Here is an 18,491-nt window from a genome sequence, read left to right as displayed (position 1 = left end):
GTAGGGTACAAAAATAAAGTAAGATCACCTAAAGCCGGTATTTTTAGTGAGCCCTTTGTACATATTTCAAACAGCAAATATAAACAGAAAGCACTTTTAAATGTGTTCTAGTTAATACATTTACATGACTCTATTGGCTTATCTGATTGCTTATTTTGGCTTCCAGAAGTGCTCAGGCATGTGGTTTCCTATAAATGGTTGACACTGCAGTGTTCAGGGCCTGTGATACCTTACTAGTACCTCACACCCTGCTGGGTGACCTATTTGGAGGTCTGCAAAAATGGAGCACTGTAACACTCATCAGATTTGCAGGCACCCAAAGGGCAAAGGTGAGGTGTAATGACATAACTATGTACTGCAAATGCTTCCAAAACCCCATGAACCGAACGTAGCGTCTGTGAGACTGCATGACTCGCACATGAATGTAGGTGTCCTGCAATTCCAAAGACTCCAGTCAATCGCCCAGATACATGGCAGAGAGGATCTGGGTTAAAGTCAACATTTTTAATCTTTTCTCAAATAAGAAGGCGTTAAGAAGATGAAGCGCTACACCCTTTTTGGGGTCCAACAAATAGTAGGAGTAGCAGTAACAGCCCTTGCCTTTTTCCATCTCTGTGACCCCCTCTATGGCTCCGTTTGCCAAAAAGGATTGACGCTCCTGCAGAAGAAAGGTGGCATGGCGTAAATACAGTATGAACGCAGGTGGGGCATTTTGAAGGTTGGAGGGCACTGGTGACAGAATGTGAAGAATAGAGTGTAACCTTTGAAAAATTTCTGCAACATGTAATTGCCTTTCAGACAGGTAGGGAAAAAATGGATCCACCTCCCCACAGTGTGAGTATGATCATGAAGGAAGAAGTCAAAGGTGCTTATATGCACTTGAGGTAGATAAGAAGCAATATTGTTGCTCTTGGTAATGTGTGAGACCTTCATCACCATTGCGCCTCCTTGGGCTGCGAAAGGGCTGAGCTGGGTGTTACACAAGTTGCAAGGGCTTTCTTTGATGGTAAGTGAGACCCAGCTAATAATTTCTGCATTTCCAGTACTGCTGGTGGAACTACCGAGCTGCAAAAGCCAGACGCAAGAAGCTAAGTCTACTGGCTCAAGTTTACGTAAACTTGTAAAGCTGCTTACAAGCGTTACAAAATAGAATCAGCCTTTTTCACACCCTGCTGAGCCCGTGTCTGTGGTTCTTTACTGGCGTTTCACACTGCCTGAGAGGCTCAGGTCTTCGTGTACCTTAGGGGTGCTGGTTACTTGGTTCACTGCGGACCACCTCTCCTGGCTAAAAGCTACTAGGCCTCAGGGGCTGCCAAGCCACAGGCCTGCATTTAAGTAGGGGCTGGTGTCCCTCTGAATCTTTCTTCTCAGCCCAGTAGCGGTCTTCTCATCCACCTCCTTAGCCTCCCCAGCCCGCAGGCCGCACCAAACATCAAAGCCACCAGCAAGATGCACTGGCCTTTGCCATAAGTCCTATCACCAGCTCCTTACTTACAGGGGGGGCACAGGATTGCTCTGAATTACTCCCAGGCCCTATAAGGAGCCAGCAGCTGCACCGGGCGCGGTGCATCTCACCTCTGCTCGGCCCCTCTCATGCAGACCGGGCAGAGTGATGCCTTCTCCACAGTGCGGGCGGGAGGAGGGAAGAGGGCGATTTGTCCCAACAATAAGTGGAACAAGGGTGAGGGAGGGTCAGTAGTGGCAGGTAAGGTTGGAGGAGAAAACACTTTTTGAAGCCTTGGCAAGCATGATTTGGCCCCAATTCAGCTGATGCTTACAGCAGCTAAATGAGCCCTCAGCCTCCGCGGCCTCGCAGGCTTCAGCTAACACCACAGCCACCAGCAGGATACACGGGCCTCTGCCATAGGTGCTATCGCCAGCTCCTCGCTTCCAGGTGGGAACAGGATGGCTATAAATTATAGGCAGGCCTTGAGAGGAGCCAGCAGCTGCACCGGTACGGAGTCTCTCACCTCTGCTTGGCTTCTCTTACACAAACCGGGCAGAACAATTACTTTTCCACAGTGTGAGCGAGAGGGGGGGGGGGGAAGAGAGAGAACGAGTTGTTCCAACAATAAGTGGAAGAAGGACGAGGGAGGGACAGGTGTGGCAGGTGGGGGTTTGAGGGAGAAAAAAAACTTTTTGTAGCCCTGGCAAAAGTAACATTAATGAAGAACATAAATAATTGGCCCCAATGACGCTGATGCTTACAGAAGATAAATTAGCCGCCTCGCCCAAACAACTATCAGGGCAGGGGCTCACTATGGGTGTGGAGCTGATCTGTCTAGCACCGGCTAGCACCGGGCTCCCTATGCTAGGCTTACCTTCTGCTCTGGCAGAGCTACCAGCAGCTCGCAATCCACCAGTTGGAGACCCCTGCGTTTGGAGAATGCTATCTCTGGGGGGGCCACACGCACCGCAGGGACTATGTGGGCCTTTGTTATGCCCCTGCTTCCAATACCTCCCAGCAGATCCCGTTTCTGGAGCTGCAAATTTTCTTTGGCCCAAGTCAGCTCTGTGCTGCCTCAGAGGAGCAGTACCCTGCCTAAATGCGCTCTCTGGGGTCCCCACCCCCATCCTCTTTCCGGGCTCGGCTGGTGGCTCTAACTGAAGAGAAACAATGTAAGTTGTTACTTTGTTTCTCTTCAGTCCTGGGTCAGCATAAGGAGCTCAGAGCAGGCTGCACACTGCTGCTGCTTTTGAGCACACACCTCTCTCTCACAGCTCTCTCCCGAAGAGCTGAGGGGGCCCTCTTCAACTACTGAAGACTGGGCCCCCCATGCTGCTGGGGTGTTTGTTACGCCCCAGTCACTATCTTTGACCCTTGAGAAAGCTCAGATGCAAAACTGCCTGAGTGAAACAAGTGTAAGCTGAACTATGTAAATATAAGAAGCTGGCACTTTGAAATTATACCATTAAAAATGTGAACACCATCTATTGTTTATAGATTCAATTCTCTAATCTAATCTTGTTTATAGCGTGCTGAGCAATACCAATACAATTTGAGCAGTAGGGTTCTACCCGGAGGTTTTTAATCCAGAAATCTCATGCAAAGAATCTACATTGTCACTTGGACTATAAGTAGTAACTAATCTATACAGCTAGTGTGATGATCAGGTTCCTCGGGCACCAAAGTAGTCAGGGGTTACTGGGCTCCAGTTGCATCGATTGGAGCTCTTCACCGCTGGTGTCCTGGGGCCATAGTACTACTGGACCCCTAACTGGATGATCAAACACTCCTCTCCAGCACATCACTCTCTCTCAGGGTAGCGAGAGAGAGAAGTCCAAGGCTTACTCAAGGAGGTGAGGTGGGTTAGAAATTCAGAAACAGTTTACATCGTAATACCAGCTAATAAGATTAATGACCAGTCAGTGCTCTACTTTATACTTTAATACACACAAGAAAAATATACAATACATAAAACTAAGATACACAGTGAAAACCAAAAGTCTCTACATTCCTTAGGCCCATTGTTCTGACCTCAAACAGTAATAGTGCCCAAACACTAAGCACTATAAAAACACAGACAACATTGCATTAAACAGATCCCGTTGCACAGAGTTACTCTTCAAACCTAGAGCAATGGTACCAATACTTGTACACAGAGTTTCAGTAGTTGCTGTCCCACCACCCAAGGCAACAGAAGTGCCCACCCTTCCTTGGCGAGGACACTGCTCTGGTGGGGTAAGGGGTCTGGGTAGGGATGTCTGGTGTCTTCGTGCAGTTACTATAGTCCTACTAGTTCAGTAGCCACTGGGCTAGCAGTATTAGTGTAGTGGCTAGCCAGGATGCCAGTCCGTCCTGATGGCCTCAGATAAGAAAAACAAGATGGGGCCTTTACCACAGAGCCCACGGGTCACAGTCTAGATTTCCTAATAGCAGGGCAACTTCAGGGATAGTGCTACTTGCTACCAGTGCAGGACAAGCAAAGACAAATCTGGAGAGTATGCAAGTATTGGGGAAGGGACCAATGGTACAGATGGTATGTTCTTCAACAGGACACTCTTCCCTCAGCTACAGATAGTACTTGGAAGCATCCACCGCACAAGGGAGGAGTCAGGGGCAAATCTGTTTCACCTTCAATGGCAACATAGAGCTTCCTGCATCTCCCTCGATGTTGAGGCACAGCACGTTTCCTTATCTTGAGCAGCTGTCTGAAGTCTCCTTGTGTTCCAAAGAACCAAAAAGCCTCCATAGGACTCAAGCACTATATTCTCTGTTCCGATGCCGCTTTAAAAAGCTTCAGCCCAGCTTCTTCCATCAGACTGGCAAATTCCTTTTACCAGTAATTTGTCACAGAGACACCGTCTCAAGTTCAAACCTCAGGAATGATAGGAGCAAGACAATCCAATCCTGAATCTCTGAAGGGGCCCACACTATGAAAAAAATGCTGTTTTTCAATAGGAGACCAGTTCTGCTCCCTGGGGAGTAGTCTGCAGCTGATAAAGACCGCTCAATGCCCTTTCCTTCTCATTGAGCTGTGCAGGAACGGCTCCAAATCTCTAATCTCAAGCATATGTCTGCATAATGAAGTTCTGACTGTAATGAGGGGTCTTCAACACAGGTGCTTTGCATAGTGCTGCCTCCAAGTCATCAAATGCCTTCTGACACTCTTTAGTCCAGATCACCTTCCTGGGCTGTTTCTTATAGGTCAGAGCTATCAAAAAGGCAACGATGGTCCCATAGTTTGCCACAAAGTTCTGACAGAAGCCAGTAAGGCCCAAAATGGCCCTGGGTCTAGGTAGAACGAACCTCTTAGCCGAGCACCACCTGGACATTAGCCTCCAGGGGTTGAATCTTCCCATCGTCCCCCAGCAGATGTCCAAGATAAACAACAGCGAACTGACTGACTTGGCACTTGATTGCCTTGATGGTATGTTTGGTCCCCTGCATCCTCCTCAGCACCTGCTCCAGGTGCTGCGTGTGGTCCTTCCTTGAGTTGCTGAATACAGCAATGTCATCCAGGTAAACCAGTTGGACCTCTTTCAAGCCAGACAACGCTTGGTTGATCTGGCGCTAGAAAGTAGCAGGAGCATTCTTCAGTCCAAAAGGCATACCCTTAAAGGGTCAAGGCCCTCTGGGGTTATGAATGCAGGGCTTAAGACAATTTGCCAGTAGCCCCATGTCATATCAAAAGCACTAAGGTACTTTGCTGCACCCAATTTAACCATCCTAACCCCGAGACGAGCTGAAGAGCTGGTGGATATCAGTTTTTGTCACAGTATTTAGGCCATGATGGTCTACATAGACGCGCAGGTCAAATGACCCTTGCTTAGGCTCGAGCATCACTAGGCTGGCCCAAGGACTACGAGAAGGCTCAATAACACCCAGGTCTCGCTTCTTGGCCACTTCAGTCTTGATGCGCTCATGGACCCAGTCTGACATTCTATATGTTTTTCTGTTAACAGGCAGAGTGTCTTCAGTGTCTATGTCATGGACAAAGACAGGGTTCAGCCCTGGAGCAAGCAAGAAAAGATCAGAAAATCACCCTAGCAATTCTTTACACTCCATTTGCTGTTTAGGTGTCAGTTCAGAGGAGAGCTTAATTCTCTCACCTGGACTATCTTTTTGATCACTTTGCAATAAGTCAAGGAGCGGTTGACTCTCCTTCTCTACTTCTTCAGCCATTGCAAATATGGAAACCGTGTAATCCCTGCAAAGACACCACTTCAACCAATTAACATTGAACACCCTCCGTGGCTTCCATGCACCACTTGTGTATAACTAAATGGTTTACATCAGAAATCTTCCTGACATCTTTGTAAGGGCCACACCACTTGTCCTCCAGGGCCCTTGGACGGATTGGCATCAGGTCCCAAATTTCTTGGCCCTCCTGATACGCAGTCAGCATAGCCACTCCTTCATCATCTCCTGGATGGCTTAAGGATTGTCCTTTGCTTCATTCGTGAACTGGGACATCAGCCTCTGGAAGGCCAACAAATAGTCCGCCATATCATATTTAGGGGACATAGGGTTGTCCTCCAAACCCTCTTTGACCAAAGTCAGGAGATCTTGGACAGGATCCCCAAAAAGAAGTTCAAAGGGACTGAGCCGTTCTCCTTTCTGTGATATCTCCCTGTAAGCAAACAAAAGACATGGCAAGAGGAGGTACCACTTTCTCTTGAGGGAATCAGAGAGTCCCCATCACACTCTTTAGAGTCTTACTGAAGCGCTCCACCAATCCATTATTTTTGGGGTGGAACGTGGTGGAGAAATGGTAAGTTACACCTACGTCTTCCCATATTGCCTTAATATAAGAGGAGATGTTGTCCATTCCTCTGTCCAAAACCACAGCCTGTGGGAATCCAACGTTGGAAAAGATCCCTAGGAGAGCCCTAGCTACAACCTTGACAGTAACGCTACTCAAGGTCACTGCCTTAGGATACCTGGTGGAATAATCAACCATGAGAAGTATGTACTTGTTAACTGGGGATGATGGAGGATCAAAGGGATTAACTATGCCAATCCCCACAAGCTCAAAGGGCACTACCCACCACAGGAAGGGGCATCGAAGGTGCCTTGGTCTGCCCAACAGATTTGCCACTGGTCTGACAGGCCAGGCAGGTTTGGCAAAATCTCTCCACATCCTGACCAATTCCTTGCCAGTAGAACAGATGTGCTAACCTGTCTTTTTGATGCCCAGATGACCCCCCTCCCCAAGGTGTACTTCATGGGCTAACTGTAACAGGAAATTCCTATGCACTTTAAGGAACCACCAGCGTTTTGCCGGCTCCTGGTTCAGAGTCAGCGGGCTCACTGTACAGAAGTCCATTTTCCCAAGCCACCTTGTGCTTTCCAACTACTCCAGTACAGACCTGGTCAAACTTCAGCAGGACAAACAAAAGGAGATGATGTACAGAGTGCTGAAACTTTTCAGACACTCACCCCCAGTCACAGATCCCCCAGTCACAGATCTGGGTTGAATCCATCATCGTTCTTTAGCTCACTTCGCCACCCCAGTTCAGACACAGCTATATGCAAATCAGTCTTGCCCTGTGCCTCATGGGAACAGTCCAGTCCGAACTGCCAAGCCATGTCTTCCCTGGACCGGAAACAAGCATCCTGGGACCGGTTTCGGGCTAAACAGCCCTCATCAGTCAGGTTACCTTGAATCCAGTGGCAAAGTGAGCAAGGGACCCACGTCTGGGCATACCGTGCCAACTTAGGGCGAACAAAGCAAACACAAGGAGATGATGGATGGAGAGCTGAAACTTTCAGACACTCACCCCCAGTCACAGATCTGGGTTGAATCCATCATCGTTCTTTAGCTCACTGCGCCACCCCAGTTCAGACACAGCTATAGGCAAATCAATCTTGACCCTGTGCCTCATGGGAACAGTCCAGTCCGAACTGCCAAGCCTCGTCTTTCCTGGACCGGAAACAAGCATCCTGGCACCGGTTTCGGGCTAACAGCCCTCATCAGCCAGGCTAGCTTGAATCCAGTGGCAAAGTGAGCAAGGGACCCACGTCTGGGCATACCTTGCCAACTTAGGACGAACAAAGCTAACACAAGGAGATGATGGACGGATCGCTGAAACTTTTCAGACACTCACCCCCAGTCACAGATCCGGGTTGAATCCATCATCATTCTTTAGCTCACTTTGCCACCCCAGTTCAGACACAGCTATATGAAAATCAGTCTTTACCCTGTGCCTCATGGGAACCGTCCAGCACGAACTGCCAAGCCATGTTTTCCTTGGACCGGAAACAAGCATCCTGGGACCAGTTTCGGTCCAACAGTCCTTATCAGCTAGGCTTGCATGAATCCAGTGGCAAAGTGAGCAAGAGACCCATGTCTGGGCATACCCTGCCAACTTAGGAAGAACAAAGCAAACACAAGGAGATGGTGGATGGAGCTCTGAAACTTTTCAGACACTTATCCCCAGTCAAAGATCTGGGTTGAATCCATCATCGTTCTGTAGCTCACTTCACCACAAGTGTAGGACACTCAGTCTGTGCCTTACAAAACTCCTACCAGGACTGTTCTTCTCCCACAAACAGCTCTTGCAGTTTGGCAGGAACTCAGAATCCAACACCATATATGTCTCTGGATGTTCGCCCTCCTCTCCAACTGGAACAAGAGGTATCAACACAAGGACAGGTGCCTTCTCAGAGCCTGACCTTGGTTCTGGTCTACTCCCCTATGGCCTCTCTCCCTCTAGAGACGTCTACTCTTCACTAGGAAGCTGGTTTACAGGACGTGCGTTGGTGAGTATAGCTGATGAAGTCTAGGCCATATAGGCCTCTGGCTCTGGTACTAGCCCAGGTTCAACAAGATCACTCCCAAGAAAGCATCCAGCTTCTATTGCACCTCCACATCGAAAAAAGCTTTTTACCATTCACCTCTACCTCCACTCTGGCAAGAGAGTACTCCATGTCATCCCCGCAAGCAACCAGACCATTACCCTTGGAACCAGAGATGATCTCCTCAGGTATTTGATATTTTTGCTCATTCATAGTTCTGTGGGCACCAGTATCCCTTATGGCAGGAACCTACCTCCCATTGATACCTGCCACACTCATATACCCTCCTCGAATTTTGGTGAATATGCTTACGAGCCTTTGGGTCTAGGTTCAAGATATCCCAGATGACTAAGTTAAATTCAATTGAGCCTACCTTTATGTCTGGCCCCAGTGAAAGTACACTTGCAAGCATGGGCACCACTAGCACTACATTCTTCACTTGGCAGTCTGTCTTTATGTGCCCCTCTTAGTTATACCCAAAGCATTTCTCTGCCTTGAGAGTGAAAGTAAACGTCTGTCCACTCCCCTTCTGGTGCGTACTAGGGACCTGTTCCCCTTGGACTTTTGACTTGCTGAGAACTTTGGAACCATTCTGGCCCTTCTCCTGTGGTATAGGGCCAGGCTGCTAGGAGTTCTTCTCTCTCTTGGGCTTGGAACTGTAGTGCTCCTGCCCCTTGTTCACTCTGTTGGCAAACGACTTGCCAGCCGACACTGCAACTTTTTCTGGATCCCTCTCAGTAAGGTCAGACAAATAGTGTCTGAGAGGGTCCGAGCACTCTTCCCTGAGATGCTCTGCTATTATTACCTGAGTCAGATACTGGCAAACACTCGCTTACATCCCTCTCACCCACTCATTCCAGTCATGCACTATGTTATGGATCCAATTCTCAAACGAAATGCCATCCGCCTTCTTGTTCTCATGGAACCTCTGTAAGTACTGGGCTGGCTTTAACCCAAACCATCTAATCAGAGCATCCTTCATACACTCATAGGTCAGAGTGTCCTCCTCAGGCATCCTTTCAATGACCTCAGTTCCTTCCTGAGGAAGGTGAATCAGTAGAAATTTTGCCCTGGATTAATCGTTTAGACATCGAGCCGCACAAGCGAGTTCAAAAATACGGATCCAGCCAAAATTATCCATGACTGGGATATACAATTGTATAAATTCTTTTGGTACTTTGGGGGGTTTTCCTTGGACTTGGAGGGGGGCTCACTATCACCAGAGCTGACCCCTTTCCCTCCTGTCAACCCGAGCTTCACTTTCTCCAGGGCTATCTGCTCTTTCTCCAATTCCCTATCTCTCATCCTTCTCCTGCCGCTCCCTTTCTTCTTCCAAACCCACTTTTCAAGTCTGTCTCTTTGCTATTCCTCATCTGCCTGGTGGGCCATCCTCAGCTTCTCTCTCTCAAATTCCCTTACCTTATCCTCTTCTAAAGCCTGTGGTTTCAGCTGGAGTTTCAGGGCCTCTGCTGGGTAAGTCCCTCCAATGGAGGTGAATCCAAGGGCAGGGGAAAAATTAACTCTAGAGATAGGGGGTGTAAAAATTCTAGGGGAAGGCGTAGGGGAAATCCAAGGTGCAGGTATACGGGAAGTATGAACTATAGGACTTTGAAGGTAGGTGACTTTAGTGCTCTCCTGTAAGTTTTCCACCTCCTCCTCACTCTTCGCTGCAATGGCCTCTGCCTCCAAGTATGTTCCTATGCGGAAAACTAAGTATTCCCTGTCCTTAAACCTCAGGACCCTCCAACCCTTGCCAGAACACATTTGCTTTATTTAATCTACAGACAGGTCCTGCATTTCAGATTCCTTTCCAATGTTATCTGCAATTTTACATATATCTAATGGATATCTCCTTTACTTTTTAGCTGGTATCAGTGTACACCGAGTTTGAAGTCTAGTGATCCAACCGCTGCTATCAATGTGAAGCCTGGGTTCCTGGGGCACCATGGCAGCCAGGGGTTCCAGAGTCTCAATCCATTTAGAGAGGAAGGCTCTCAGTGGACATGCATAATTTTCATGATCACTGAAGTAGAGATTCAAAAGACCTACAATACTTTCAAGCAACGTGCCTGGAGATCAAAATAGGGCAGGGAAGCACGCTCTCCAGAGCTATTCAGAAGACTACCAGTCCCAACAACCAGCAACCCTTCAAGTATCACAAACATAAGAAGATTTGGGGGAAATGCTTAAAGTGAACTGTGCTGAATTAAATTAATCTAAAAACAGAATGAAACCAAGCTGCACTGACCAGAATTCAATGGGCAGACTACAAGGAACTGTTAACATTTACTATAATGAAAGCCAGGAAGATGACTAAACATTTTATATGTAATCAAGACTATGTCTGAGTGAAACGTTTGGAGAACTTGAAAGTATTTAACATGATTATACAATTAAATGAATTACACTGACTTGTGGAACTAGGTTGAGCAATGGAACAAAGAACTGATCTCGATAGACTCTTTCATTCCACTTTTAAATCAGCAACTTCATCTAAGAATACCTTCCTTAGATCCATGCATATAACTCTCCTAAGTCTTGTCCAATAGCCTAGCTTTGTCTCCTTACCAAGAACCTGAAAAGTATTGTGCAGCTCCTTATTTCTACATGCCATCTTCTGTCTCCAGCTCTGTCCGGTTTTGTCCTGACCGTTCTATGAAATCTGATCTACGGCCTCTTTTAATTTTGTATAGCAAGCATGGTACCAACCACTTTCCTCTTTCTAAGTTAATACTACTCGATTAATAAACAGCTTTTTACTCTAAGATTATCTCACTTTGTTTTCTACATTGTTTTCTTTTGGCATTTCAATAACTGCTTGTGAGTGGTATTCTTCATATTTTTCAGTGTCAGAAAAGATTTTTACTCTTTTTAGGTCTTGCCTAGGCAGCACTTGCGCGGTCTCTTCGAGACATGCTGTATTCACACAAGCAGGCCCTCACCCCCAGTCACAGATCTGGGTTGAATCCATCATCGTTTTTTAGCTCACTTCGCACCACAGTTCAGACCAAGCCGTATGCAAATCAGCACAACTTTATTTTCTATTTCTTTACTTGTGTTACAATCACAGCACCCGCGCTTTAGCTTTAAACATCTTAGGCTAGAGCCCAGATGCCGCAATTGCTTCAAAAGTAAAGAAATAGCAAAAAATGTATCCCCACGCCTTTTTTCTCTTTCTTTACTTTTGAAGCAATCGCAGCACACGTGCTTTAGCTGAAGATATTTAAAGCGAAAGCGCGGGTGTCGCCATTGTAACAAAAGTAAATAAATAGAAAAAAATTCATCCGCACGCCTTTGTTTTCTATTTTTTACAATCATTGAACTCGTGCTTTAGCTAAAGCGTGGGTGCCGCGATTACTTAATAAATAAATAAATAAAAACATTTGCAATGCAGTAGCTCATGCATTACTGAAAGTTTGAGCTATTGCAGTTGTATTATTTTTAGAAATGCCAATAGCTCAAACGTTCAGTAATGCAAGACCTATTGCATTGCAAATGCTTCTTTCTATCTTACATCTTGTCTCAATGAACAGTTCACCACCCATAATTAACTTTGCCCTATTTCATTATATTTTCTTGTCCATCCACTTTTGCTACTGGCTATAAATGTTGAAGAAAACTATGCTGTGTTTCTCAGTCATTCATAAAGGCACTGTTCTGATTGGTTGATCCTTTTGGTTACTTCTGTTGCATTATATTTCACTCTTTTTTTATCGGACTGCACTCAAACAATTGAGTACGCTTTTTGTTGTGTATTTTTAACATCTCTAGCTTTGATTAAAAAGAGACAGAAGATGAGCTATTATTTATGGTATTTTTAACCTGACTAACTTGTGTGTGCTGTGATAATTGTGGTTATTCTTTTTGTGCACCATATATTTCATTGCAAACCGCTTAGGACAAAATCATTATATAAATGTCAGAAACAAAAATTCCTAGTTTTTTTTCTTCTTCACCTTTGTGGAGACGATCATTCTTTTGTTGAACCTCTGTGTCTTCGGGGCATTTCAGATCAAGGGTTTCTTTTATGTTCATCTCATATAGTACACTGGGATTGTCAATCGGCTCACCTGTAATGTAAAGAAGGGTAACACACTCAGATTGATATCAAGTAAACTTTGTAACATCATATTCATTTAGGCTGTATCGCTGTACTAGTTTCTGTATGATTATCTTCAATAGATTTTGGGTTTTCAATTATTTAAACACTGTTAGCACGTTATCAAACTTGGGGAAAATAAACCACTACGAGACACCAAGAACCACCTTTCATCTGACAAAGTATATGTTTAGCTCTGCGACTTCGCTCCTAATGTCAACAAGCCAAACAATAATATATGGCCCATGGGCAGAAGCCCAAAGCATCTACTGTGTGCCTGTAATCCTGCAATGAGCTGGATTTACTTCAAGCTTTCTAATAAGTGTAATAATTCAAAACTGACATTTCTACATTGCAGGAAGAGGCAGTTAATCACTTTGTGAATATGGGAATAGAAAGTTCTACCTGGAAATGATTCTGTTTCAAGCATGGAGGCCATCGTCTATAACAGTATTTATAACAAGAACCATTGAATGTTCGTTCAAGTATGTTACAGGTGTATTTTATGTTTAAACATTTATTTCTATTGCTATGTTTAGCACTTCCGTTTCCATTTGCTTCTTTCTTATTGCTCTATATTGTTGTTATATCTTATGATTGTGTTTCTTTTACGTCCCATCTCATTCTTTCCATTGTACCATCATGTTCTGTCTATTTACAACCTAGTTATCTTTCTTGGTTCATTTGTATAATGTTTTTCTATTTCTCTTTATTGGTCTGGCTTTGTCTTTCTCTTTCTCAACTCTATACATGCACACATATGCCATGTTCATGACTTTGGCATAATTCTTTCTTTTTCTGCTTTCCATCTGCCCTAATCAACATACCAGGGTGCCTTTTATGCTCTCCCCAAGAATAATCATTGTTATAAGAGTAATCAACCGGCACCACCTTGATATTGTGCCTTTAAACAGCTGCTAATAGCCTGGTAATGTGCCAAACATCACCATCTGGCTCAATAGGTAGTGCTCTACAATTCTTATCCAAGTGAGTAAGCAGGGACACCCCCGTTCTCTTTGGATTGCAATGAGGAATAACATTGCTTTCCAGCAGTGCTCTGCACAGCAGTACCTAAAGAGCAGTGTTGGCTGCCGACTTCCGCGAGTGAAGGGGCGTACAAATAGGTGGTGGGTGGTTGTTTTTTTAAAATGAAAGCAATTAAGTAAATACAATTTTAAATTACATACCATGGTTGCTGCTGCATTGTTCTCACTGTGTCTTCTTCCCTTGTAACTCCCAGGCCCCAGCTAACTCTCTTAACCAATCCTGGTGCAGCTGTCACAGTGTCAGAGTAGCACCAGGATTGGTTAAGAGAGTTAGCTGGGGCCTGGGAGTTACAAGAGCACTGGAGGCTTTTGCAATCTTAAAACAGCTGGGTTAGAGAGGTGTAAAGTGAGCTTGTGTGGCTGACTGTTGCAAGAAGGCCAGCCAAAGAGACATGCGCACTATAAACAACTGCAAAGGGAGCCCACACTCCTCCCAGCTGCTGGTACCATTCAGCAGTGGCCCGCCCCATCCTGACACTCCGTTCGGGACGGGGTGATGAAAAATAAAATGGTAATGAATTAAGTTCATTACCATTTTATTTTTCCAACTCTGGGGGCATTTCAATGGGGTGACGCACCTCCGTTCAAACGGATAAGCCGCCCCTCTTAAAGAGGTTGCTTCCAGCTCACTTTCCAAATTTAAGATGTTGATGTAAGGCAAGTGGCCCACGACGAAAGACGCTGCAGTTGTCATATGTAAACATTATATATAATTGACTAAACTGGGAACTTCAGCTAGCGACCGCCACCTCTACCTAGCCACACTTGCTTCCTGTGTGATGCGTGAAGGAGTCTCAGAACTGATGCAAGTGGCTGTAGTGTTTATTGACAAGACCTCTTAGAGATGAGTAGGTTATCCAAAGTATTAGTTATGTCGAAAATCAAATAGGCTAATCCTCAGATTGTCAACTAGTTTATTCTTTGATTAAGAATTAATATTCTTTTCCATATTCACTGACATCAATTAACCCTCTGTCCGAGCAGCAAACTAGAACACTGCCCTGCAGTCCGAATTATTTTGTATGCTTTTCACATGGAAATCTAGAGGAAAGGCAGGAGACCTCTAACTGCATTAATAGGAATTTTTAGAGTTCTTACCATATTTATGTTTTTTGTGTGGTTTACCTTTCAAGACATTGAAGGATTTGGCAGTTACATCACACACCAAACACTATATAAATACGGCTAGGACTCTAAAAACTATTTAAAAAAAAAAAAACTCCTGACCCAAATATGACCTGCCTCTGATAGAATTAAAGAAAAGTGTTTTTCCTCCGTCCTTTACACTAACAATTTCATGATTGAAGAAATGCAAACTAAACGAGATATTCTACATATTTATCATATAAACTATCCGATAAATTAGGAATTGCAACTATGTGGGGGCAACTTATGATGTGATGCCCCTTGTAATAACCACACGGATGCTAAAGCAGATCTCAACTACAGCATTTCTCCCCTGTTGCCCCAATATTTTCCCCTAGTTTTGACAGAAAACTAAAGGTATATCTGGTGTACCTATTCTAACTCCTATATGTGACTCCCCCACCTCACACATACGTATTCTAAGACACATTGGAAATTAAAGTTTGTATGATATGAGGGGACCACACTTAACATTACTTTTCTGGTGGCTACTGATGTGCGTGGTGTCAGTTTCAGTATTAAGGCGTTTAAAAGTCTGTGTGTCCGCAGATGACTGTCCGTACATGCTCTGGTCTGTGCGAGCCCTCTGAAACCCTCCTGCAAACCACACTTACATTTGGAGTGAGCAATACGTCTTCTCTTGGGTGCCTCATGGCCCACTGGAGGAAGAGTGTCCTTTTCTTTAGCTTTCAGGGAAAAGACCGAGTCAGCAATAAGTGGACCTGTTATGAAACGGAAACAGACATTTGTAAATGATTCTGCCTGCAGCTACTGACAGAATGACAAGAACTGCCAAATGTACAGCCATGAGACAAAATGTGGCATGACAGTACTAAACTCACTCACAGCTCAAAAAGGAATGGATTGAATCAATAACATTATTAATTTGCGACGACATTTGGATTGGAGAGGAGAGTGTTAATAGCACCTATAAAGTGCTGTATGTCCATAGGATAGTGAAACCACATTGAACAATGTATGCTGGACCCAAAGGTAGAGATAAACCTATATTGATGAATAGAATTGTAAGGCCATAACTGTAAAAGTGATGCACTTTGCGTAAATTAGACAGGACAGGTACAGGTCAAATCTTCCCCAGCGTCAGACAAAACTGCACTGCCGTTTGCACCAAATGACCGTAGAAAAATACGACCGGTCACGAGTTCAGTTTTGACACGTTTATCTTTCTAGAATTGCTCTAAATCCTTCTACAACCACCAAATAGCCCTAGATGAAGCACAACAGTAACGGGAGACGCAATCCACCATTAAACACTTGGAAAGCAGGGAGGGTCTTTTAAATAATTTGGGTAGAGCTGCAAATATTTGGGTTCTTTGAGTCCCCAGCTTGCCAGTAGATAAAGATCTAATGCATGTAATGGAAAACTTTTCACCACAGTTCACAAAGCCAGAGAATGAGGTGATTGGTAGTCTTACTACAAAGAAGTTACAAGATGAACTAGGGGGAAAAAAACTGTCAACAATGAAAGCGCCAGTACAGGGGGTGTTACTTAACGAGGAGCCAGCCTAAGGGAGGATATCTTGAAAGAGCAGGGTTTCAAAAGCAACCCAATAAACAATTAAATAAATGAAACAATAGCTAAATGGATCTTTAGGCTTAGGACATTAAGTCTACCCTTCAGGTTGTATGGGTCAAAGTATGCTAAGGTCTGAGAGGGAAGAATGATGAAACTGGCTACATAGATCTCACAGGCCCATGCTCCAAACAGCAAAGATATCCTTCGGCTTACACTTATGTTACAAGCGCAGGTATTTGTCCCTCAGATTGTAGAGACCTTATAGGCTGAGGCCTCAAAACTGTCACTCATGTTATATTTATTGCATTGGCACAGACCTCAAACAGCAAAGGTATCCCACAAGTTGAATATGACATACAGGTGGTGGGCTGCACAGTTATCCCTAAACTTACACAGATCACTTGATGATCAGGCCTCTCACTAGGGTTACAGAGATTTTGAAGGCTCCGGCCATCTGACAGCAAGCTACCTTACAGACTCAGGCCTCTGGTGTCAAAGCTATTCTTCAAGTTACAGACAATTGCTAGCTCAGAGAACACTCAGGTTATGCAGCTCCTACATGTACAAGGCAGTGCAGACAGCTCATTCATTAAATATGGATCTTATTGGCTTAAGCAGCTCCTCGGATTACAAAACTCTTATAGGCTCATGCATCTGACAAAGCTATCCTACACAATACACTGATTCTGCACATTCAGGCTTCTTATATGCACACCAACTTTACAGTTTCAGGGCTAGGTCAGAAGAGCTATTCCTGATATCTCCCAGGTTCAGGTCTCAGACAGTAATCTTTAGGTTATACAGGCATCACAGGTTCATAATTCCTAAAACCATCCACCCCTTAGTGAGCAGAGCCAATATAGAGTAAATACACCTCCATCAAGTTAAACAGGCCTCACATGTTAAGGGTTCAGACAGCAAAGCTATCCCTGAGGTTACACATATATTAACTGTAAAGGAGGCAATATCCTGGGCCATATATATATATATATATATATATATATATATATATATATATATATATATATATATATATATATATATATATATATATATATATATATATATATTAATGCTCCAACACCCCCTCTCCCAGCCGAGAGAGAGGAAGAAAAGCAGCACTCGCGGGGTGAGTTTCAGAGTTTTCTTTTAATTTCTTTGTAGCGCAGACGCGTTTCGGGCAAAGCCCTTTGTCAATGTATTTGCAAAAACGCTAACAGGAAGACATTATATGCAGTGCGCAATCACTGATGGAAACTAAAAATGGACTACCCGGCTTGAAAACACGGGCGCCATATTGAAATGTGCAATGTAACTTTGTTACCATGATCAAAGGGCAACAGATTATCTTTACTCAGTATCATTCATACAGTTATTAAGCTGTAAATCAGCATACAATCAACATTCAGTTAAAAGTTATAATGACGGAAATATATACATGAGCTAAAACCGGTACATTTTAGGCATGCTAAAATTTACATATGAAATTCGTGTTTCATCCTCTTGTTTACTGTACAGGATTGCTCATATCATCACAAAAAATGAATATAAATGCCCATTCAATCAAACATTTCATTATTATCTTGCCGTGGATCGGCTTAGGCGGTTCCTATTGCTAGAAACCGCTGAACGGCCAGGGGTGAAAATCCCCCGGTCAACACAGATTCCATCAGATTAGAGTGAGACAGCAGACTGTCGGCTAGTGCAATTTATTTTCCCAGATGGATGGCTAATTCCTCGCCACTATTCAGACCATTTGGAATTTTGGTCTGTAGGTCAATAATGAAACGAGACTCCAAACGTCTTAACTTTAGGAGTCTGTTCCCACCCCTTTCACTCTCTGGAACTTGGTCAACCCCAAAGTATTGTAACAAATCTCTGTTGCTGCGATGTTTAATGGCGAAGTGTTTGGCAACAGGAGAAGTCAGGTCCTTGTTGGCTATCGCCCTCATATGTTCTAGGACTCTTAACTTCACACTTTTTATGGTGCTCCCTATATACTTGAGGTTGCAGGGGCATACTAGACAATACACCACATACGGTGTCTGACATGTGATGAAAGACCCAATGTTTTTCTTCCTTGCGACCCCAGGGATATCATAGCCCAAGACCCTTTTGCTGTAAGCACAGGCCTTGCATTTACCACAAGGATAAAATCCTTTCATTTCAGCCAAAGTGTTCGTCCTAGCAACAGGGGTCTCTAGGTGGCTGTGCACCAGTAAGTCCTTGATGGACTTCGTTTTTCTGAAAGTTACTAGTGGGTTGTTGGGAATGTCTACCCCAATTATGGGGTCAGTCTTCAAGATATGCCAACTATGGCGTAAGATTCCTTTGAGTTGATTGGAATTGTTGCTATAGGATGTTATTAAACGGAATTTGCCCTCTTCTGTTTTGTTCAAATTAGTTTTATCTTTCAGTAGT

General features: G+C 44.4%; 1 protein-coding gene across 2 annotated transcripts in view; it reads right to left on the bottom strand.

Moving 5' to 3' along the window:
• The window catches only part of LOC144763312 (uncharacterized), a 340,332-nt gene that overhangs the window by 243,528 nt on the left and 78,313 nt on the right, over window positions 1-18,491 (bottom strand). For both annotated transcript variants that reach the window (XM_078648791.1, XM_078648792.1), the window contains exons 3-4: window positions 15,148-15,255; window positions 12,199-12,312 (exon numbers count right to left, since the gene is read on the bottom strand). In XM_078648791.1, the coding sequence (XP_078504917.1) occupies window positions 12,199-12,312; window positions 15,148-15,255 (222 nt within the window). The remainder of the gene's footprint in view (window positions 1-12,198; window positions 12,313-15,147; window positions 15,256-18,491) is intronic.

Source organism: Lissotriton helveticus, chromosome 6, assembly GCF_964261635.1.
Source record: "Lissotriton helveticus chromosome 6, aLisHel1.1, whole genome shotgun sequence".
Classification (NCBI taxonomy): domain Eukaryota; kingdom Metazoa; phylum Chordata; class Amphibia; order Caudata; family Salamandridae; genus Lissotriton; species Lissotriton helveticus.
Note: the sequence above shows the minus strand (reverse complement) of the source record. Positions and strands in the feature narration are given on the sequence as shown.